Raw genomic sequence first — 25,636 nt, forward strand, 5'->3', positions numbered from 1 at the left:
TCGGCCACAACAACCCCAGGCGACGCTACAGGCTTGGGGCGGTGTGGCTGGAGGACTGCGTAGAGGAAATGGACCTGGGGGTATTGATTGATGCTCGGCTGAACATGAGCCCACAGTGTGCCCAGGTGGCTAAGAAGGCCAATGGCATCCTGGCTTGCATCAGAAACAGTGTTGCAAGCAGGAGCAGAGAGGTGATTGTTCCCCTGTATTCAGCACTGGTGAGGCCGCACCTCGAGTACTGTGTCCAGTTTTGGGCCCCTCACTGCAAGAAAGATATTGAGGCCCTGGAACGTGTTCAAAGGAGGGCAACAAAGCTGGTGAGGGGTCTGGAACACAGGCCATATGAGGAGAGGCTGAAGGAGCTGGGAATGTTCAGCCTGGAGAAGAGGAGGCTCAGGGGAGACCTCATTGCTCTCTATAACTTCCTGAAGGGAAGCTGTAGTGAGCTGGGGGTCGGCCTCTTCTCTCGTGTCATTAGTGATAGGACCAGGGGGAATGGCTTCAAGCTACGGCAAGGGAGATTCAGGCTGGACATGAGGAAGTATTACTTTTCAGAAAGGGTGGTCAGGCACTGCAATGGATGCCCAGGGAGGTGGTGGAGTCACCGAGCCTGGGGGTGTTCAAGGAAAGGCTGGATGTTGTATTGAGGGACATGGTTTAGTAGGAGCTATTGGGAATAGGTGAACGGTTGGACTGGGTGATCTTTTAGGTCTTTTCCAACCTTGGTGATTCTATGATTCTATGACCCTGATACCTCATAGGTGCTCTGTACGCTGGTATGATATTTATTTTTGTGCAAACAGGTCTCAAACATCTGTCACAGCACACCCACCTCCTTTCCCAGTGAGTGCAGAAAATAATGTTGATATCAGTGATACCAGTCAGCATGAAGTGAGAATTGTGGCTGATATTTTAGTACCAATCATTAGATGCAATACAAGTCAACACAACACTCCAGTCGGCTGTAATCACAAAACTAGCTAAATATTATAAATATTTGGAGGTAACGGTGCTTTCAACGTATTAGAACACTGAGAAAGCATATAACTTCCACTGTTAAACATCTTCTCTTGCCTTATGCTTCAAAATCAGTGCCTGGCTTTAGAACAACGGGCTTTTTTTTCCTTTGGTGATAATTAAAAACAAACTCAGACGATTTGTCAGCTGTCACCCCAACTGGGACAATCGAAATACCAAATATTTGCACACCCAATCACAGCTTTGTTCCTGTAGCCAAGGCGCTCTGTAAAACCCAAACATGTTTTTCTTTTGTCTAGAATTTGTTCTGGGCCCACATCCCTAAACCACTAATAAATTATTGCTGTATGCTATTGCGCCAGTGTTCCCCTTGTGCCACACCATGCAACAAAAGGAGAAATAAAGGCATTTGTCAAAATAACAGTAACCACTTCCACATTCTTCAGAACAACTAACATATCAAAGGAGACCAGATGCTGCTGTATTTTTGCCCTGATACAGACATTTTTCATGCACCTTCAACTCAGGGCTGTGCAGCACGTCTACGCTATCAGATACTGAATATAATCTTCCGTCCAGTCACTTTTCGCCAGAAGATCCGCTAATGAACACCACAAATCACTTCAAACAACCTGACTAATAGGAGATGGCAGGTTGGATTCAGATTTTGATTGCCTTCAGTGACTTCTTTAGCCGGTTATTTATGCAACAAAAAATTGCCTTCAGCTTAAGGCTTTTACACTAAGGGTATTTGCTTCTAGGAAGGAGGCAGAACCAACAGAACCCACAAATCAGTGCTTGGACAAGTTTGTGTATGTTTTTACTTTTAGCTAAAACTTACGTTGGCAAACATCGCTGTTTTCCAGGTGCACATGCATCTAAGTACATGCATCTTTTCAAGACAATTCAAATGATTCATTATTATTAATTACATTCCCTATAATTTCTCACATTTCTGTGTTGCTTTAGCAAAGTTTTATTAGCAAGCCACGTGGAAAGTCTAAGTATTGAGAAACCATGAAAGGCATGTGCACTCTGTTTAAAGAGCAGCAAGAGACTCGAGTGTTACTAGTTTTATAAAAGCAAATGTTTTAAATGTTTTTATGGTGTACACGAAGTTCTTCTGTGCAACACTTTAAGTTCCCATTTTACTGACTAGATTTTCCATTCTTTCAACCCTGTCAAAGACAAGATCTCCTTTCTCCTTGCAGGATGAAAGGGCAGCTTGTCATCTTGAAAGCAAGAGCAACCAACAGAAAAATATCCTTTTTAGTTTGTATGCATAGGGATGAGCTTCTGTTCTTCTTCTCCACTGGGAGAAAGGATGACAGTGCAGTAAGAATGTCTGGGGCTGGGAGGAGCACTTTACACTAGGAAGATTACATTATTTGGTGACAAATTCAAAAGCTCAACACATTTCTGGAGAAGAAGAATGAATGTCACTGCAGAATGTTAGAACAATTCCCAGCTGTTAACACCTTATTTTCTACTTACACAGGTCAGATTCTGGCATAAAGTAGCATCTTTATGTACTTGCATTACCATACATACTGAAGAACAGTAATGAACTTTTGCACGTATTCTTTACCCAGTTCTAAAGTGGGATAGGCAGGGGTATTCTGCCATAACCCAGACTGCTACCACAAAAGCAAGGCTGCTATCTGATTTGACCACATAATGTAACAAAGAAAACGATACCTTTCCCCCTCTATCCAGTGAAACATAGGACGAATAATTGCTATTTATTATAACTGTTTTGTCTGCCTGAAACTGATTAATTTAAAGCCTAATCTTGACATGTAATAACGGCCACCAAATCTTTCCAGATGGAATCTCACCAAAGTCATCACTTCCCCCATGTTCATTCCAGCTCAACTTTCCTCCTCTCCTCATCCCCACTAAGCATACTTTCTTTTTTCTTTTTCATAAGTGAAATACAACATACATTACAAATCTTTGTACCTCAATGCACAAACAATCAGGATTTCAGAATCTGCAAATTTTCTAGCAGTCTCAACAGGTGCAAAGCAAAGGGAAAATAATAGTTTGCATCCACCATTTTTTGCAATTAAAAAACAGAAGTATACATGATTACGATTAAAAGAAGATGCACTACAGCTGATCACCTGTTTGGTTTTTTTTTGGCACTGGGGGCTCCAGCCCTGGACACAGTACTCCAGATGGGGCCTCGTGAGGGCAGAGTACAGAGGGACAACCACCTCCCCGTCCCTGCTGGTCACCCCTCTTCTGATGAAGCCCAGGATACTGTTTGCTTTCTGAGCTGCAAGAGCACAGTGATGGCTCGTTATGTTTTTCATCCACCAGGACCTCCAGGTCCTGCTCTGCAAGGCTACTCTCAAGGATTGCTACTCCCAGTCTGTATGTATGCCTGGGATTCCTCTGGCCCAAGTGCAAAACCTCATTAGACTCACACAGGCCCACCTTTTGAGTCTGCTGAGGTCAGTCATCTGATCCTAAGGATCATCTAATCCTTAGAAAACTTGAAGGCAGTTGGTGGGGGAAAGGCACACAGGGCTCAACATTTACCATCTGTCCTGCAGATATACTTACCTCAAAAAGGAATATATGGAATTAAAAAAAATCTGTTAACATTGCTCCTACTCTATATCCTATAGCTACTGCTCAGCATTCAGCCTAGCCTATGGACCATGGCAAATGCCACAATTTCCTCCAGAGCCACAGCAATCTCTAAATCCCACCAAAAAGATAGAAGTGCAACAACTTGAAACACATGAACAGCACAGTGTAACAACGTGAAAGATTTACCTATTTCTTGCAAGGCTTCTGCACTGTGTACCTATTTTTACAAAAGAGAATGTACATGCAAGAACAATCTTTTGATCTAAAGCAGTTATGATCAACTGTAAAAAATTCATCCACTAAAGTCTACTGGATCTCAGTTTCTTTACTGAAACAGTTCCACAGAATTCAATAAATACAAATAATCTTTTTACATAATTTATAAAGTCTCTGGTTCTTTGGCGGCTCACGAAAAAGATTCTCTACATTAATCAGCATTCACTTACAGAAGTCTGTCACTGAACATAATGGGGAGTTTTATATCTGACTTCACCTGGAGTGAAGACTATCACACAGCTCCTTAGAACTCTGTTAAATCTGAAAGGAAGGCCTAAATATTCTACTGATCAGTCTCAATACTTTTCTGCTGTTTTTAGAGGAACTCTTCTTGGTTATGAGAAATTTTGTAAGACTTGTAGATATTTCTGACCACAGTGATCCCTTTAGAGATTATCAAGAAGTTCCTACCCTGCAGGCATGAAAAATGTTCCATCTCAATCCTCTTGAGATGCCTACAGCTAGAAAGGAATCTAATATGCTTAAATATCTGAAGTACAAAAAGAAATCTGAAGTAAAGGAGAAAATTTTGTGCCTCAGTACACACTGAGAACAACTACTCACAGCATTACACAAAATACAAAGACTGCTTAACTGAGCAGATGATGTGAACAACATGATTTTTCTGTGGCATTACCATGGATTTTTTTCTGGTCATTTCAGAAATTTCTATTTATCAAGCAAGAGCTAAGAATAGCAGTTTTATGTGAAGAAAGGACAATGGATGTAGACTCCAACTCTTTTTCTCTCCTCTTTACAAATTCAGGGCTTTCTTGCAACTTTTTCTAAGAAGTGCTTGATGCAGCAGAAAGGAAGTGCAGGGCTCCTATCCTCATACTGAAGTTGGTGGCAGGAAACAAGAAGTGCTAACATAAGTAAATAGTCATTTAAGTACAGGCAAGCTTAAGATTTATTGACCTGAGAGCAAGAGGTCAATATTTATTCAGAGAACAATAAATCTTGATACTTAGTTCTAACAGATGTTAATCTAAAGTATTATTAAATCCATTTCATTAAAGCTAATTAGATTGTGTGTCCTCACAAGTCTTATTGCCAAAAGTCATTAGTATTGCACGGGTCATAATTACTACACTTTTGATAATTGAATCAAAATTTCAATAAAACAAAATACCTGAAGATGGAAGTACTTTTTTTGATCCTCTACTATGGCTGTATTAAAGAACATTTTATTGTTTTTTCCTTCATGCTGCTGTAGACTTTCCCTCCATTCTCCAGCTAGGATCAGCATAGCTAAGATTTCAAAATCTCTGTTTCAGCTATACAACTTTTTAAACTTTCTCATTTGTCTTGAAACCTGGTACTCCTACAGCCACATCCATCCACCAGGCAGGTAAGAAGCCAAGGAAATAAATCAGTAAGTAGCTGCTGTCAGGAAAAAGTGAAAATATAAAAGAGCCACAATTCTATGTATAAATGAAAAAAATTCTCTTATTTTGGAGATCTACTTTTTTCCACCCCCACATGTGAGTGTATTTCACAGATAAGGAAATACTATAATCATTATCTTAATTCCTAGAAGGAACTGAGGCACGCAAATAGGAAATAATAACCAAGATCTTAACCACATCCCTACGCCAAAGCTAGATGTCAGTCAGGTACATTGATGGTTTTATAAGCAGGATGGCATATTTTTAGTGCATATTTGCCTTGGAAACAGTCTTGCAGAACCCACACAAACTCACTGGCTCAAAGTGGTTTCCTCCAGGAAACTCGCAGTATAGATGTGAGCTCCTCTGGTAGTTAATGTTTCCTGAATTCACAGCACACCTAGGGTTGGCAACTTCAGTGATTGTGCAGCTTTAGTGTGAACATGGTGAATTACACAACACCAAATCCTGGTTGTTCCATCCTTATGCCATGAACTCATATAGACTAATGCCATGAACTAATATAGACTACAATTTATAAATTTCAGCTCCATGTATTAGCTGATACTGATTCTGGGTGGTATTTTTCAATCAGGGCCTGCACTGCGTACAAATGGTGGTTGCTTACTTCACACAGGGAAAGTAACAACTTGAGAAGCACCAGCACTGAACTGTACATCCATCAAGTGTTACCCAGAGAACAGACTGCAGCACTGAAAGTAAAAAGTGGAAAGTAAGATTCAACTCCCATCATTTTGGCACTCTGAACACTGGATATCTAGCTTACTTAGCTTTTTGTCTTTAAGGCAGAAAAAGGTGCACCTCCAGAGAGTGATTTAGCCTAGAGAAGGCATCTAAGACAGGCGGGACCAATTTGGAAAAGCCTCTCTCCTACTCCATGGACTTCAGGGAACAACTTTTAGACGGCTAAAACATGGTAAAACAAAACCTATGCAGACAGTTTATCTTAGATCAAAAATATCTAAGATCTACATTCCTGGACAGGTCCAGGAGCTTCACTGGTCACAGAGGAGAAGGAGAATATTCAGAGTACAAGCAAAGCTCTGTGCGCCAGTTACTGACACAGTAGCTGTGTGTTAGGTGATGAGATGAAATGCTAACCACACAGAACAGAAAGACCCAGCAAGGATCAGAGCAACTATGACCAGCAGAAGAGCCCTGGTAACCTGATTAGTGAAAATAGAGCATGCCATGTTGAGTTCTCCTCTGACTATCAAAGGAGAGCACTTGCTTCTTTGCAGGTGTGAAACCCACAAAGAGAGATAAATGAAAAATTCTCACAGGAATGACAGGAGAAGAGTACAGTACTTCTCACAGGTCACAGAGGGGAAAAAAAATCTGGGACTGCAGAAAACATACTGTGGGATGCTTAGGTGAAAAGACCTAATGTGTGGACAGGGAGAAGTCAGGGTAGATTAGAGAGAAACGACTGTGAGGAAACAGAGGGAAAATGTATACAGGTCATCAGATACAAAGACTGTTAATCAATACATTTACCAAGCTGACCCCTGCACCTGATCACCACAGTCTATCCTTTATTCTTTAAAAAAATTATTTTTGTCATCTGATAGATGCGTAAACGCTAGTGAACTTCAAGGTGGACAAGCCAACTAGCAGGATAAGAGTTCAAAGTACCTGCAACCTGAGGGTTTTGCAGGTCCAGCTACCAGCAACAGAATAGACTGAAGGTACAGGACCACAGTAGTTCCATGCACATTTGGTGGAAAAGGAAGAATCCCCATGAATCCTGAGGGCACCTGGATTCAGCTACTTTCTGACACTGTATTGCATTGCTTCTGCTCTGAAGTCTTCTCTCTATTCAACAGCTGACAGTTGACAATTTTCTCTGAAGTTACAGGCACATGTGCTCTGAATCATTTGCTATAAATAAGAATTCATTTGCATTTCATCCTAGGAGTGTCCCATTGGTCCCACACATACATACTGATAATTAGAAAACTCTGCCTTTTAAATGCAGTGGGGAGAATCATCTGCCACAGTCAAAAGTTGAAATGGAGAACTTCAGACCAGGATTAAATTCACATGTTTTTACCTCATTATCCTATTGTATATTGGGGTCTCTGAGCTCAAAAACTTCAAATATACAGCATAAGACAACATGAGGCTTGAAACTTGGATTCTGTTAGAGGAAGAATCATCTTTAACCAAGAACAGTTGTGAGAATACATGCTAATATCATATAAAGGGTGTGCCTCAGCTCTCCTGATGCTATTTCCCTTCATACATTCAGAGCCAGTTTTTACAAGTTAATTGTGTACAAATCCCTTTGGTGTTCTGCTGCTAAGCTGGCTGCATGTGCATGCAATGATCCAGTTTTCACGTACACACAGACTATCTGCATGCATATATCCCATTTGATAGTTAGACTAGATGATCTTACTGGTCCTTTCCAACCTCAATGTTTCTATGATTCTGTGCAAGCCAGTGCATCCATGCAGCTGTGTTGGTCCAATTTTGAACAACAGTCAGTCTTACAAGGACTCCTCCAAAACCCACAAAACAAGAACACAAGCTAAAGAAAAAGCTCCATGGCATAACCTCTATTTCTCCAACACGCTGCAGTGCAACTGACACAGCCCTTCTGCATCTAGCATGGTCACAGGCTACTGCCCTCCCATGGGCTTCAGACTGTTGTTATTTTACTTCCCTCAGATGATTCTCATTACAAGGGGGTTGGTTGCTGAATTTAGAAGTAAGTGCATGAATCATACCATCAACTCAGTAGTCTGGAATCTGGCTTTGCTATGCATTTCCTCATTGTTACATGGATCACTAGTGTAAAACACGCTGTAGCTGCACCAAATTTCTTTTTGCTATTTTAACTCTGCAGTTGCCTGTCAGCAGACAGTTTCTAATTGCTCTCCAGCTTCCTAACAGCTGGTCAGCTCTGCCTTCACTGCTTGCCTTGCAGAAGTTGCAAGGGATGGCACATATTTACCCTGAGGTTATTGCCCAAGAGGACTTTCTCTATCCATCTCCTGGCATGACAGCTCAGCACTAAGTATCTATGTCCTGCTCAATAAGAAAAACAGAAGACTTTCAATGCTAATTTAAACCATACACCATGCACCAACAGATCTCATCCATCTTGAGATACAAATGAAGGTGGCTCAGCAGCGCTGTATCTTTTGCCCTGGCTGTCCCCCACATCCCAGCTAGAGAAGAAGAGGGCTGATTCCACCTCCTTTTAGCCTCAGGAAAAGGATGAATGCAGAAAAGTTACTCAAGGCATTAGTCATGAGCCATGTCATGAGGCTTTTGTTGCTTTACATAGATTCATAGAGGATAAAGAAACAGCCCACCCACCTATTAAGACATGCTTTAATGTTACATCCTCCTCCTTTCAACTGTTTATTTGAACTATGCTGATAATCTGAAATGGCTAAAGTATAGGTCACAGCAGCCTGGTGTGCTGTACTTTCTTCTGTCTGAACACTGCACTTATTATCAACCATCACCCTAAGCAATATTTTAGTAGTCTTCCCCAGGTCTCTAATCAATCTAAATCTAGCTACCAGACTCCAATACATGAACATTGCTCTTCAACTTTTTTGTAAAAGGAGCATTTTTGACTGATTTTCTTCTGTGGATTTCATTTTTTTTCCAGTTACATAATGCAAAATACATCTTGCATTCTTTCCCTTTGAAGCCAGAAGTATTCCCAAGGTACAGGAATACTGGAGCAGTTTTTATCATTTTGGAGGGGGCAATATAGAGGAGAATTCTCCTTCTTTTTAATTATATAAAAAACCTGTAAGCATATTTTCAGAGTAATGCTCCTCTTTTCCCATTATCTCATATCAAACACTAGCATTAAATTTCTACGTTCAAAAACTGGGTTTCAGTCCATAGCAACTATATTGAAAATAGGTGTATTTGAATTTCTGGATTGTGTATGCAACACTAATCCTAGTTTGAAGTTGTGGGGTATTTCATGAATATCTGGTGATGACAATAGCAAAGATACTTCCTACATGTTTATTAAACAAATAATCCAAAATCCACAGGTTCAATAGAACATTAAAACTTAGCAGCACCACTGAACATTTTCACTTCTACTCTAATCTTTAAGAGGATTTTATTTAAAAAAATTAATTACTCGCAGACAGAGGAAAAGTTAAAAGCTGGCAGAAAAAAATGGCCAGTCTCATGCACTTTTATTACCTACTGTCAGATATGACAAGGAAGCAAAGACAGCACACAACGTGGGTTGCTTTTGATCACCACCTAGTGCACGAATTAAGGAGCTGCACAAATTTAGGGAAGATACTTACTCCTTTAAAGTTAAGCAGCAGCAGGATTAACAGTTCTTTTCATCATTTATAGAGATCTCAGACAGGCTTAAAGAACATGAAAAGTCAGTAATTTCCAGATGCCCCTAGCTGCCTTATGATAACCAGATTTCACATAAGGATGCTGTGTTCTAAACAGGAGAGTTGTGACTGTGTTGATCGCAGGATATAAGAGCAGGATCTGCATAGTGAAGTAAATTTTTCTTTTTAAAAGGAAAAGTATTGTTTTTCCCACAGTAAAAGGCACACTAAGGATCAGGCAGATTCTTTGACACTATGACTTACCAGTAACCAACAGCCACCATTATGCAATATCTGCCCATGCCAGAACCCTCATAGAGCCTCTAGCCAGAAGGCACGTCTTTATGCGCCCCTTCATTCATGGTCTGAAGCTCAGACCATCGGCTGAACTGTTATTTAGAAGGGGAAAAAAAAGAGAAAAAAAAAAAGAAGAAGAAAGAAGAAGAAAAAGAGGGAAAAAAAAGCACTCATCTGTTGCTAAAACTGTGTGCTGACTCCCTGAATTCAGAGTGTGCATAGAACAATTCAGATGCTTAGGAAGGAGGGAACTGCAGAATCTTTACAAGCACGGTTTCACGTTTTGTTTTATTTTCATTTCTTATCACTTCTCTGTGATAATTATTCAAAATATCTACTTTCCAGTCTAAACCTTGTAAGCAATATACATTTTTATACAAAGGGTTAAATAAAGAAAAGGACATTGCTGCCCAGACCATATGAGACAACCCATGCTTGGTATAGGTTACTCTTAAACTGCTCATGCCTTCAAACGAACTGGCAGTACGACTACGGAAATTATGTTTATTTAAGAACTGGAAGAAATTTCCTCCCATCCTCAGACATCGCTGCTTTTTGTTTCTGACTGGCCAAAACAGATACTAGCAGTGTGGGCACTAATTAGCAGTTCAAACCCATTACTGTTGTTCTGGTGCCCCCTGATGGTCTCCTGCGTTCACTGCTAGCTGTGGCTTAGCGTTGGAAATCCTGCTCCAGAGACAATCCTCAGAAGCAAGCCAGTGTAGCTCCTCACTGCTAGGTCAGGACGCTTAAGCCCTGCTTACGCCATGCACAGCCAGCCTATCCAGCACGATGTACTTCCAATATTTGGTTTCCAGAGCTGGACACACAGTGCAGGCCCCACAGTCAGCTCCTAACCACCATGCCAAATCACTTCCTGAAGAGTGCTTCAGCAGCTTGTGCAACAAGCCATCTAGGTCAATTTAAATACCCCGTAGTTACCACTTATCATGAAAATAAATCTGGTTCCTAAGCACAGACACAACTTACAGGGTCTCTGTAAAAAAAAACCGATGTGATGTTAAATGAACTCAGGCATCATTAAAGCACATAAAATACACGAACATCCAGTACTTCCTACACCTTCTCTGGGTTCCCCAGTGGCCACATCCCAGTACCATACACACTTGCACAGCCAGGTTCGAGTCAAGTTTTACACAGCAACACATCCTGTCCCAACTCAACAGCAGGCATAGAGCACACCCACTTACGTTACATCTTCATTTCAACCACACCACATCACAGAGATAGTCTCACCCATCTATATGTCAGCCCTTCCCTTTGATTACAGCCTGATGCAGAGCAGACAAAGGATGCTCCCAGTCACAAAGGACCTTCCAAAAGACTTAATTTCCAAAAAAAACTTCAGGTAGAAAATAGATGAAAGCTTAAAGCTCCTTTAGAAGAGATTAGATGGCCAAGGGCTGCAATCTTTCAATCAAGAAAGAAGACAGCTTTATCTAAAAACCCATCCTGGTTCATTGGCAAAGTGAGGATAGCAAAGCAATATTTAACAAGTTGAAAAGGGGAAATGGATCAGATAGCAATCAATATAAATGTGACATGGAGAACATTTATCAGAAGGAAAAGAAATCCTTGACTGACAGGATTAAGAAAAGAAGAAACATTTTATGTACAAGAGTATGGATGTTAGGCTTGAGTGAAGCTGGAGCCATGGCTAATTGTTAGAAACGCAGACAAGGCAGAAGTGCTCAATAAATCTTTCAGTTCTACAGGGAGGGAGCAGGGCGAAGGATTCCCACCACAAAGCCAATGAACTTTTCAATCCAGTAGCAGCCAGTGGGATGTTAAACATCTACAGAGAGCAAATTTTCAGATCTACAGGCCTGGATGGCTTTGCAACCAAGAATTTTAAAATGCTAACTGAATCTTTGAATACATTTTGGAATACTAAGGAAATTGCAGAATACAAACATTAGAATACACACAAAGGTTAGAAGCAGCAAAGCGATGGATCTAGTGAATTTAGGATGCTTATGTCAAGATGACTATAACTTGAAATACAGAAAATACTCATACCTAATTAAATTTATAATGAACTAAAAGGTAAGAATATATAGTTACTTTAAAATTGACCTGAACGTATTTGAAACTTAGCCTTTTGGATAGTTACATTGATGTCTTTGCCAAGCACCATTTTAATGGTCAGTCTGCCTACACAATTTTGCTGATGTAACAAATTTTCTTGGTGATTTAATCATACAAAGCATTAATAAGAAAGCCTTACAAAAACTACCTAGATGAAAAATAGCAGGAAAAAGTAATGCTAAGATTTGAAAAGCAAGCATATCTTCACATGCAGCAAATAGAATATTCATCAGATGCAGTTGCCTTTGAGGCTCCACAGAGATCAGGATCAGTCTTAATACTAATCCCCACTGTTAATTTTCTGGAAGTCAATAAATGACAGCTGATACCATATGCGAGTGAGAGACTCACAAATGAAGAAAACAGAAGCAGACAGGCCATTGCAGAGACCTGCTGTGCTCAAGTACACTCTAACAACAGCTTTCCATTTAGCCAATGGTAAGTTATATGTTGCAGAAAAAAAATAACATTCAGCTCAGAATGGATGGTTATCCTAAAGGACTGACTGAAAATTGTACAAGTCAGCAACCAGAGAACTTCGAGATCACATATCAGAAACTAAGAATCCTTCCTGGCAGGAAACAGTTGTCAGTAATTATTATCACTCTACATCAGACCCAAGATCAGCCTAAAAAGTTCAATCAAGGAACAAATAATAAAAGATTTGCAATGAGATCTCTTATCTGGATGTCTTTAAAATAGTCAGGGCTGATTTTCACATGAATCCCAGGACCATTGGCTAATCTAGGATTTCGGTCTTTTCCCTGATCCAGTGGGGAAAGTAAAAAATAACTCTTCACAAACTCTTCTGAGTTTGATTATTTTACTGAAATAGTCATTTATTCTCCAAGAAAAGTTTTCATTTCAGCATTCATCAATGCAATACGTATATTTTGCAAAGCCTCATCAGCTTGACTCCCAAAGGAAAATACAGAAGATTGGTCATCAGCATTAAGAGACAGTTTCATCTCCACATGCAGTATTGGAGATTCAGGTACTGGCAACAATACAGAGTTCAGATGTTTACTTTTCTTTTACGATAATGAAAAACTGGAAGAACGTCGAGTGCCAAAGAAGTGATTCAATGACTAATGAAGACTTAAAGATGTGAACCCATTTAGTTTATAAATAAAAGAAAGAACAGTGACTTGATAGTCTGTGAATGTGAAGATAGAGAAGTAAGGTAGGAAGGCTATTTTAGTGTGGAAATACACTTTTTTCATCTCTTCCCATCTATCTCTTACTATACAATTTAACAAGTCAAAGAAGACGTCAAGGAAAATGGCAGTTGTTCCATTCCTTGATATTTTTCATTCAAGAAAAGATGCCCTTCTGGAAGATGTGCTTTTACAGGAGGTTCTGGGCTCCCCAGAGAAAAACCCCAATGAATACAGAGGAAGCCAGGTAGTTTATTCTGTCATTTCATTCTTCAAGACCATAGGCTTCAAGTTCATGGCTAGATGCAAAACAGCTGCAAACATGTAAATTATAATTTATTCACTTAGATTCATAAGCAGCTTTACCTTGTTAAATGTTGGGTAATGCACTCCTGCCTAGCAGGCACAATTCTGTTGAAGTGTACTTTAAAGTGAAAAAGATAAAGCCAGCTGATATCCTTCACAGATCTCTGGACACCCACCATCCAAACATATCTCTCCCAGCACACGTGGCCCATTCAGACTCTAAGAGCACAAACACTGCACTGGTAAAGAACTGGTGCTAAGAAGTGACAGGAAAGTGCAGAGAGCAGAACGGCTGTGAAAGCACAACAGCTTCATTGCTCCCCTTTGGCAGAGAGCATGTCCTCCTCTGTAGTACTTGCACTCCTGCTGTGGTGTTCCTCAAAAAAAATGCATCTTTTGGACTACTAGGAACAAAGCAACAACATCTTCATGCACTACTGTTCTTCCACAAAACCTACATAAGCTGTCCAGTATGAGCAGAAGTTCCATGTTTCACCCGTATCCCAAAACAACCACTAGGGAATCCTTTGATTAGATATTTGTAATCTGTGTGTTTGTCACTCTTTTCTAGAAACACTGCATACACCCTAGTACCCTTTGCAACTCCACACAACGTGGAAGTTTCTCGCTCATGCCCAGTATAGCAAATACAATGAAATGTTTCCCAGATAGCTTAAGTCAGTGTTGAAATTGTCACCCATGTTTCAGAACAAAGCAGAAGGATACCTTTCCTTGGAGGTAAAATAAAGGCTTATACAGTTAAGCAACTCCTGTTTTCTGGCTGATTGGGCAAAGAGTTACCTTATCTAGTTTTCCATTGAATGCACAACATCTCATGCTATAAGGGTCCTCTGACTATGGGTGGAATTCAAATTATAATTTCCTTCTCTCTAATTCCCTATAAAGAGATCAGAAAAATCACTGTGCTATTAATCTCATAATCACTGTTATTGCAACACAGCCAATTCATTGCTGTTATTTATTAAACACAACAAAAACAACAGAATGCTAGAAAACATGTTTCACGGAGAAACCACAGCAGGTACCAGCTGACAGGGCAGAATGGTGATAACGACACTAGAAAGATTTATAACTAGAGGAAACTTCAGCCTGTATGCAACTTCTGATATTCAAGGACCTTCATAAAACAGTTAATACATTCAGAGAACCTCCTGTTACCACAACCCTGCAAAGGAAGAGACTGCACTGATAAAGGCACAGACTGAGTGGCTGAAAGTAGTGGCTTCCACTCCACAATACAGTTTTGCTGTGGGCAAAAACAAGAAGAGTCATGATCTAACTATTAAGCAACTGCTGAAAGTATTCTTGCTTAGCCTCATTCTTTACTCACACTCTCAATGAGGTTCATCCTATGCAAAGGACCAGCAAGGGGAATAGGCATCACTTTCATCTCATGTGAATCCTTCAGTGCCTAAATAGCATGTATTAGCAAGGTTAAAGAACATACATAATGATTGCATGCAAACCCAAAAGCTGTGCTGGACAATCATTTCATCAGACCCTTGAGCACCCCAAGGTGTGCACTGCAAGTGTTCACCTAAAAGTCATTGTGTTTCTCATCACCAAAGGACCAATTATGATACTTCAGAGCTCCACATGCAAAAAAAAGTAAATTCAGAGCTGATGTGCAGATCAGCTTCATATGCTCAGGGCCACAGCAGGACCATTCTGCAGGTCCCAAAAGGGAGGAGAGACTTGCAATCACACATCATGGAAACATCTTGAAATGCCAAAGGTCTGAATTACTGTTTTTCTCATGTCTCAGAAAAACAGGAGGAACAAGGGGAAGACAAATGAGTTCATTTTTCCCCAAAATGCCAGCTAAAAATCATCTAAGTCAGCACATTAAAATACAATTACTATTTGATATTGTAATAAAAGATGGAGGAGAGAGGGGACAACTTTTATTCAGGTAAAAGCTGAGCATAGAAAGAAGCTTCCAGTGACCTCAGGACTTTGGTTCTTAAACATTCCTGGGATGCTTCAATTATTGAGTTCCCTGCAATGTATATGTTTCATTTTGATCCACAGGCTATTAAACATGATCCATGACACTTTCAGAACAGCTATAGTTTGGAGTTCAGCCTGTAACTCACTTTTTTCCTTCCAACATTGGTTATTAATGTACATATGGTACTGAGTGAGCATAATGAAGAAGTGCACAGATACGTAGGAGCACAATGTTGCTTTTTAAGAACACAGCCAAAACTAAATTAACTATGTTGAATGTTTTCAAACTAAGCTTTCTTATTAAAAGCAGTACTGTTTACAGGAAGGCAACCAAAGGCAACTTCAAATATTAGTTAATAGGTTCTAACTCCAAAAGGAAGGAAAGAGTAATTAGTCTTACTAAGTAGAGGAAACACGTGTTGTTTGGACAAACAAGTAGTACAGTCAGGAATGTGGATGCACAAAGATGAACTCTACAGAATACATCAGCAGTATAGCAGCTTGCCATAGCTAAAAGCAAATCTCAGGAAGGAAAATATTTGGGAATAAACAGGCTAAAAATACATACATTTTTGTCAATATACCATACATTTTAAAGATCATGGTTTCATGAAAGGTGTATAATTACAGGGGATACAAGGGTGTTAGCTTCTGTGGTGTTTTTTTTTTTGTTGTTGTTGTTGTTAGCTTGTTTCTATAAAGGAAGAAAAAAAATGGCTATGATACCAAAAATGTTGACTATGTTTAATTAACTGAAATTGGAGTGTGCAAACAAGAGATCTATTTAACTTCAAAATGGTGGAGAATTTGGTTGACAAGAATCTCATACAGGGGAGCTGAGACTGTTTAGTCTAAAGAGAAGACTGAGGGATCTTACTAAATATGTGAAACATGAAGGAGAATGCAGAGAACAGAGCCAGTCTTAGCATCTCAGCTAGATACACAGACTTACATACTTCAATGAGAAGATATCCTGCACTAACCTCCCTGAAGGATTTGGTTCTTTGCTTTATTAGTCACATGATTTTACCTCCACACCATATTTTTCTCCTCTTTGTCCCTCCACTCCAGCTTCATTTCATGTCACTACATGTACTGCCACACAAAGAAATGATTGGACCCTCCATTTTCCTTAAAAGAACTTCAAGCAACAAACAACTAGCATGGAATCTGTTTAACCTCTGGAGATCTGAGCAATCTTTCCCTGCAGGTGGGGAAGAAGAAATCCTTGCTCAGCCTGCATGCAACTTATAGAGCTGCAACAGAATCTCTCCCCACAGCTTCAATTGCTTTTGTAGGCTGTGCACCTAGTGCACAGGATCAACAGTCCTCAGTGGGCCTTGAACGTGTACAGCTCAACATTAAGTATCCGACAAAAGTCACCTTGCACTCTCATCTAGAAAACACTACAGCTCCAAAGACATTTTGGGTTTCTTTTCTTAGTTCTGAGAATTGAGGAGTAGTTTTAGAAGCTATTTAACAGCATTCCTACAGTAGAAATACTTTGCTGCCAGAAATGTTATTACTGCTGAATGGAATGTAAATATCATCAGTTCCAGATATAACCTGATATTACAAGTCTAGGAAGTGACTGAAGAATAAAAAAGACAATCAGCTATCCAAATGACATAAATTGGATGGATAAAATGAATCGGAAGGAAACTATCAGCTCTTTTACTGATGTTCATTCCTGCCCATATACCTCAGTGAAAACAGTACCACTGATCTAAAAAATGAAAAAACATAATAAAGATTTCTCCATGAGTAAAGACAACTTACTGGAGCCTACTAATACTATCCACTCCTGAAAAGCCAGTCTGGAAGAGGGGCAGTGCAGAAAGCCAGAAAATAAATTTCTACAATTGCCATACGATGATTTAGTAAAACATCACTTAGGACTACTGTAAAAAGCACGGTTTGGAAACCGTTCACATCTTTGCCTTATTTTATTACCTCCGCTGTAGGTTACAATACGTTCATACAAATATACCTCCTTTCTATTTCCTAAACATATACCTAAAATGCCAGCCATCACTATGAAAAATAAGTTTGAGAATAGGTTAATAGAGTCACAATCCACTGCATGCAGCCTGAAAGTTAAGCAGGTGTAAAATTCTACCAAGGTGAAATATATACTGGAGTGCTGCTAGCATCCAAGTCTAATGTGAGATGGGCATTGTGGATGTTAAAAGAGTCAACCCCTAATCCTATTGGTAAGAAAACTTAAGAGTCAATCTGACCCCTTAGTCTAGTCCTACTACTTCAGTACTCACACAAGAATAAATTATAACAGAAAGAAAAGCCATAAAGTCCAGTTATGTGTAGATCAGTGGAAAGAAACCAAAGTATCCTATTTCTGATTAACATTTTTCTTTTAGAAGCATGTTATTTTTCTGTTCTTGCAACACAAATCTGAGAAGGTTACACATAAAACAAGGTCATGCTAAATCTCTTCTCTAATTAACAGCTTCAAATAGTTTCTACTGCTGAGTTAAATAAAACTGCAGAAATATGTATTAAAAGTGTGCAAATCTCCTCATTAATAAGGTAGTAAAACAATGCTATAATTTTTCTCTACTACTCCAGACCACTGTACTGCTCCCACTCATTTATCAGAGCTCAGATCTCCCTGTTTAACAATAACAGTAATTTATATGCAGCTAAACTACAAAGATTTCATTCGTCTACTACTGCATATCATGTACAATTAGTTGTAAAATAGGAGGTGTTGTTGCTTTAAAGTGTGACTAGTTATTTTGTTATTGAATTTCTGAGTACCACTCTCTCCTGAGAAATGGTCATATTACTACATAAGTCCTTCTTATTACTGTATTACTCATTTTGTGGTTTCAGGACTCACTGCACCTCTCTCCCCTGAGCTCCCCGCCGTCTGCCCTGCCTCATTTGCAGTCCTGCTCTCACCTCTCCTCAGCATACAGCAGAGAACCCATCCAGTCCCATTGAATTAGGATATTTTGTAATTCTTCCCTCCAGAAGCTGGTGAAACAGAGGCTTAAACCAGCAAAGAGCATGCTCAGGACACATTACTAGATTCTTCTTATTTGTGTTTATGAGCTATGGCATCCACTCTGGGATCCTAGCATCCCTCAATTTCCCCTCTGAACAATGAAGATAAACAAATCTTTCCAAAGGCTGATATAGATATTAAGTTGCCTGAGTCATGATCTGGGACTTCCTCTTCTCCACATTAAAGATGGGGAAGCTATGCCAACTCCTTCTAGCATTTCTGCCTCAAATCACAGAGGATGAATCTGGAACTGTTGTTAAGCATTAGGATTTAGCTGACAAACCAAGATTCTGCAGATAATGCCTTTGATAGATCCACATCACGTTCTTTGAGAGGATCATCCCATCCCTGTCAGGTGTTTCCTTTTAGACCTGACAAAGTAGTCTCTTCCACCTGTAGAGTTTTGTTTAAATTCACAACTGATTTAGGAAAAAGGACATGGCACCATCCCTTAACAATCCCCATGCTTTTGCAAAAAAAAAAAACAAACCCAAAAACAAAAAACCCTCAACTCATTCTTTTTCTACTCTCCTCCAAACACGTTTCTGTATGACAATATTAGTTCAATGCAACAAGAAAACATAGAGTATTATAATAGAAAACATAGAGTATTCACAAATGACTGATGAACAGCTCCAGAGCTGTCAGTCACAATGATTTAACCAATTTAACTCCCATTTAAATCCGTGTAAATCTTACCATTATTTCCCTGTCATTTTATATGCCCCTCCTAAAAAAACTCATGTCGAACAGATCTAGAAGCCAGAGTCAGTAACACTACTTGCTACCATAAAAATTACCAATGTGACCAGGATTCCCAGCAACAGGTCACTAATATACAAAATATTACTGCTTACTGTAATACAAATATTAAGTGGAAATACACTTGCAGTGATATATTCGGAACCTTTTTTGTGCCTCCACTTGGGCCCTCTGCATTTAATACTGCGGTTATAACCTGTGCCATTCACCTCTAGATGTTACAAAATAAATAGAGAAAACTTTATTAATACAATTTGTTGAAGCTTTTGTTTTCCCTTTCCATTCAAATCTATTACCACAGTAAATATGTATTTTGAATACATAGAGAATACTGAATCGGGTCCTTGATTAGAGTTTGATTTATACCACAAAGACCACAAGATTCAGAGGTTGCCAAGGCAACACCACTTCAACCCCCTTATATTTCTGCTTTGATATGAAGCTTCTCATTACATAAATGTATCACAACACCAGCCAGCATGACAGGCTATTTTACAAGTGTCTTCAGTTAGCAGACATCTATATTCTTCTGTTAGGTGGGGGGAAAGGTAGGAACAAGGCTGCCCTTTACTAAGTGGGAGAAAGCAACAAAAACAACATTCCAAGCTATATGGGCTTTATTATGAAAGTGTATCCTCAGCTTTTTAATATTGCCAATAAAGTTTGTAATATTTGTCCAAAAATCCACAAAAGGACAGAAAGCAAAACAAAAAAAAACCCCAAGAAATGAAGTCCAAAACTATGGTGCTTGAATTTTGAGTAATTGCAACTAATTACAGTATACAAATCTTTACTGAACCACTGGAATTCAGATAGTCCATCACACGTTGTTTAGAACTATGGCCTAGGCAAAATCTAATAAAGAATAATAGAGGGAACAGAAATATACTGAAGTTTTTTATACCACAGCTTTGAGGACTTTGGTACTTGGCAGTAAGTACCACCATCCCTCTTTACTGTACAGTATCCATTACGCGGCAGCCTACAGTTCATGTTCCAGAGCCTCTTAGCACAGCCAGGTTCCATAGAAGAGGGCTCTTTTAAAGACAGTTACTTCTGTTTCTCCTTCTGAGTCCTCCAGACCACACAGAGACTGAGCAAACTGCCAGCTGATCTAGAACACAAGGAATAACTGGATGGAACGGTTAGCAGCAGAATGGCAACAGTTCCAGATGTATCCCTGCAAATACTTCCTCATGCCCCAGCAAAACCTGTGCTTCCTGGAGGCTTTTCAGAGATAGTATTATCAATAATCAGCTACTTCTGCATCATCTGGAGACATTCCAGTATGAGTTGAATTTTGGAACCTTTGAATTTTTAAGCAGAACGTTGCAAATAAGAACAGGCATAGATATCAACAGTTATGGATAAGATATGAACATTTGAATGGCATAGGCTTAAAACTTTGATTTCTCTCTTCACTTCCACTTCTGGCTTATAATTTCCAATCATGCTTATATCACTGTGCATAAGTGGCACACTGATTGTGATTAGCAGTAAACAAAGCCAATCTTGCAGTTTCCTGAAAGGGAGAGTTGAAAAAGCACCACTAGGGGGCACATCCAACTTTAGCAAACTGATTCCAAGGCTAGCTCCTTATGTCGTTCCAGGTCAGCAGCAGCAGCTCTAAGTTTGCAATGACAAAACAACCACACTTACAAGTATTTCTAGTTGAATTGAACAGTAACTCCCCAGTTACAAGAATTTCTGTTCCTTTGGTTTCTATAAAAAGAAATGCCTTTTAAGAAAAATGACATTGTATGCCACCTCGCATCACAAGATTTATGCCATCTGAATTATACTGTGTACTGCAAAACATTCATGGCATGGACTATCCTGGAGTATGCACCTGCATCCAGTGCCTTGATGTACTGTAAAAAAGGACCAGCTTCCCCATACACCTAATTCCAGCTGCAACTCTAAGAGATGCAAATACTGCAAGACCACAGCTGTACTCAGAATTCCCTATCTCACTGATTAACAGGGTGATATACCATTTGTTCTGGTCTTCACACTATGTTGTTTCTCATTCTCTGAAGTGTAGTGATGACTCCTGACCAGTCAGTGGCTACATCGTGGCTTTCAGCATACTCTTTTCCATCACCTTTCATTTTAAATGATAGAGATTCTGAAAACAGTAGGTTATGCACCCACAGCCCACCCAAGATCCCAACACTCAAGGGACAGAAAAAGAAAAAAAAACTAAGAAAAAAAGAAACTTCGGATAGACAGTTCATGTAGGACAGCTAGAAGACTGACATCAGAATCAAGTCTCATGCTGTGATGCAGTCCACCCTGACATTCCCACATACGGTAGGCTGTGAAAGCTGGAGAAAAGCCAGCACAGCAGAAAACCTTCAGGGTTATTTTGCATAGGACTATGCAAATTCTTCATGAATCTGAAAACTCGAGATCAGGGTTATTGGCTTATCAACTCTCACCAGTACTAAAACATACATAGCTAACCTTAGATGACATCTTCTTTCAAAAAAAATACTGCTGAACAAGGAGTTGAATGAAATCAATCACTTGCTCAAGGGATTTCTAAGACATGCATTTTCTTAATTATTGTCAGATATGCAGGTGAACAAAAAGATTAATTTCTGAATGAACAGGATAACTGATGTTTAAACATTACGTGGAAAGACAGATTGTAAACTAAAGCATCCTAATGCTTAGGTTTGTGAAATAATAGGAAAATGCAGGATGCACTCGCAATCAAGGAACTGCATGCATCCTCATCCACCTGCTGATGGCATGGGGCAAAACTATCTCCAGACTACATCTTCCCATCACTTATATTTGGCTAGTAAAGGATGTGTTCCTTCTTCCTCAACCATGTACTCGTACTGATTAATGCAATACAAAGAATGGAGTGTGGTGTTTACACCAGCAACCTTAGGTCACAGAACAAACTGACATTAGCAAAAATAGTCAAGTCAGCTTTATTTTGTGTGAGACTCGGTGCTGCCATCTCACCTGCTCGCTGATATGCATTATGACCCATGTTATGGTTTTGGTTTTCTTAATTCTTCATCAGAGGCACTAAGAATCAAAATGTCACCTTGCCAATGAAAGGCATTGTTGAGACCTGCAGTAGTGCTCAGTTCTCAGGAGAAACTTAATACAAGCTCTATCTCACAAAACACCTGCCAGGAATCCGCATTTCTTGGCTCAATCTATATCATCACTATTCCTCACACTGAACGGGAGCACCATTGTGCACCACAGCAAAGAACCAGGAATTAAAAAAGCCACTCACTCACACAAGATGTATGCGCTCAAAGCCATTCATTGTGCTGTATCCATTCCCTCCTCAGTCCTCTCCCTGGCATATATAAATCAAAGGTGGCAGCATTACTTCTATGCCTTCCTCTCTTTTCAAAACCTTACTTCCGCACAATTACAGAAGCTGATATACAGTTACATATATGTATATGTGCACCTTTCAACCTAACAAGACTGGATGGATGGATCACAGTCTATCCATGCTTTGTGAAAACATGGTAAAAGCACACCCTAGCTATACATGACTTTGTAAAGCAATGGGTAAATATACTTCACAACACAACAAGGACATTTAAGGAAGACCTCATACCAGAAAGACCACAGCATCCAACATATATTGAAAGCAATTCCTGAGAAAGGAAAGCTGCTGAAAGAAAAGCCAACTTTATAAGTATGCATGTTTTGTCTGTTTATACATTATCAGTGCTATCATTTTAAATTTCTACTAAGAAATTCGAGGGAAAAAAAAAAAAGCAGAACACTTAATGAACTTAATTCCTCACAGAAGAGATTATTCACTGATACATAATACTAGTGTCTATTAGTTTCTTAATCAGGTCTTAACAACTGATTCCCAGCTATTCACTCCAAAATTTCACTGCTGCTTTTTTCAGAACATTTACAAATTTATACCCAAGACTTACTGAAAATACTCTCCAGTAAAGTTTTTTACCATTGTATTTCTACTTCCATTTTTGGATTGTTCAACATCAGAAACTTACTCTTAAGCACTTTCTCACCTACATTTTCTATGGTAATGCGAGACAAGTTCCAAGGACAATGTTCAGTGAAATAGGTAACGAATACCCTGTCTAGACAGGAGACACAGACAAGACTGTTCATCTTCTTTCAGTTCTGTCATCTGTTTACAACTTTGATAGTAAGCTGAATAATTGCAAATGTCTGCATTTTTTTTTTTTTTACATTAAAAAAATATAAATTTGCTCTGTCTAAATAAGGAACAAAATTTTAAAAGCTGCTAGTATCTGTTTAACAGTTCACTATTCTACAGTCAGTTAAATGCCAGGAAAAGCCAGGGGCTATTTCACATTCTTACACAGCACATAAATACATCAGTAAGCCATAGATAACACTGTTCATGTGTCACTCACCCGGTGTAGCTTCTGCCAAAATTCAGGTCCATCCTCCATTTTTCTTAAGCTTGGTGGAATGTACCAAAAACAAACATTTGCGTACTCCGGCTAAATAAGAGAACAAGTGATTGCTTATAAAATACAGACAACAGGACAGGAAAACATATTACAGTTCATCAAGTTCTGCCTTATTTGAAGATTACACTTTGAGTCCTCCTTCTCCAATTTTATCTTTTGTTTCCCCTTTCTGAAAAAAGAACGTTCGTAACATTGTCCACTTCTTTCCCTACTGCCAGAAAATTGAATTCTACTGGGATTCCTTCAATTCTTAAGACATATCTACTTAATTTTACCTTGCTAGAAATTTTCACTGAGAAAAAAAAAAAGTGTAAGAGAGGCATAAGAAGCTAACACATTGATTTCAAAATTCTGTTTTTCTCTTTAAAGTTACTGCCTTCTTTTTTTAAAGTGTCATTTTCAGAATACAGATTTCATATGATGCATTTTATACACAACACACAAGCTCATTATTTTTGGCACTGCTTAGCATTTGCACACCCAGTCATTTTTCTACTCAACCATGCCAATTCTCTCTTAGATCATGACATGTAGCACTATGTAGTTATTGAGTTAATGCTGGTCTTCTCAGATCCCGCTGTTTTTGTGTTTTTTTTCTTAATGAATCTCAGGATGCTTTATTTGATACACGCCATGTACTGTAAAGATCTTGTCCAATGTCTAAGCAAGTCTTTTGAGCAAAGACTCCACATCTCTGCTTCCCTCCTGCACAATGTTTCATTTAAACTCAGTGGAGAGTAAACTGCAAGCCTCCTGAAGAATGGATGTTCATCATACATTATAAAAGAAAGCATTTTGTTTTATGAGGTTTCCATTTTATCTGTAATTGAAAAAAGGCTCCCAGCAGACCATTCCAGAATCTGACTAAATTTCATACTAATTTGGAACAAATTTTATTCTATTTTTTACCTGTACAGATAGCAATAGCATGAGTAGATATGTGTTCCAATCCTATCCAATGCTACCACAGCAACACTCAGTTAATCTTGACCTATATCATTTGCAATGCAGTATTTAACTAGGTTCTAAATCACAACTTGGATTATGAACTAACACTCCCTCTCCCTTCCACACACCATCCTCATTAGTATGGTTGAATGAAAAAAAAAAAAAAAAAAGTTAAAAGGAAGCCTGATAGATGGATCACACCACTGCTTCATCCCACTGAATGCAGCTGCTCTTACAACCAAGGCAGACCCTGAATGAGGAGAGCCCACCAGCTGAGATGTGCTCTTTCATGAAAGGGCACTGGGAACTGCTCATACCATTTTCCGCCTCGCTTCAAAGAATGCATTAAATACAATTTAATCATCAAGGAGAATATCGTTGTCAGCAGGAATAGAACTGCAAACCTGCCACCTGCTGTCCCTGAATGAAAAAAAGCTCAGCACTTGAAGTCTCATTTCTTCCCCCAAAGTGCCTGTACTAAGTACACACAAACACAGACCCTAAAGAGGCAGTGATTTCCTCATGAACACAAATATGAGCTGACTGTTGGAGGGTTTATTCTAAAACTGTTTAAAATCAGATGACAGCATGAAGCAGATGGCATATATTACCACGTTGCCACTGCCTATATTGCCTCCTTGATTATCTCTGTTTCCTTTCACATATCAGATACTTCATCCCTCTCTGAAAATACCGTTCATCCAAGAAAATCCCAACTACCCCCAGCTATGCTTCACTATTGCTTGTCATCTTGTCACAGTTCTCATCCAAGCAGGTAAGCAGTTGTACCACCGAGGAGTTCAAGATGACACATGCACGTGTGGTATTTCCAGGCTGCAGAGCAGTTCTCATTACAAGACTTTCTCTGCGTGCACCAGAGGATCATCTTCCCAAGATTCTTGTCTGAAGTCCAATTTCCTTTCATAAACGGCTCACTTGACTTGCCCTGACTTTCCTTAAACTCTCACTGCTTGTCCTCTTATGCTCCTGAAAACTTTTT

At 39.3% G+C, this 25,636-nt stretch overlaps 1 protein-coding gene across 9 annotated transcripts in view; it reads right to left on the reverse strand.

Annotated features, from left to right (window-relative positions):
- The window catches only part of GADL1 (glutamate decarboxylase like 1), a 244,774-nt gene that overhangs the window by 9,836 nt on the left and 209,302 nt on the right, over positions 1-25,636 (reverse strand). For 8 of the 9 annotated variants that reach the window (XM_052695916.1, XM_052695917.1, XM_052695913.1 and 5 more), the window contains one exon: positions 23,629-23,718. In XM_052695916.1, coding sequence (XP_052551876.1) covers positions 23,629-23,718 — 90 coding nt within the window. Of the gene's footprint in view, positions 1-22,805; positions 22,881-23,628; positions 23,719-25,636 lie in introns of those variants that run through there. The other variant, XM_052695912.1, reaches the window with a different exon arrangement.

This window comes from Tympanuchus pallidicinctus, unplaced genomic scaffold, assembly GCF_026119805.1.
Source record: "Tympanuchus pallidicinctus isolate F22 unplaced genomic scaffold, pur_lepc_1.0 scaffold3, whole genome shotgun sequence".
Classification (NCBI taxonomy): domain Eukaryota; kingdom Metazoa; phylum Chordata; class Aves; order Galliformes; family Phasianidae; genus Tympanuchus; species Tympanuchus pallidicinctus.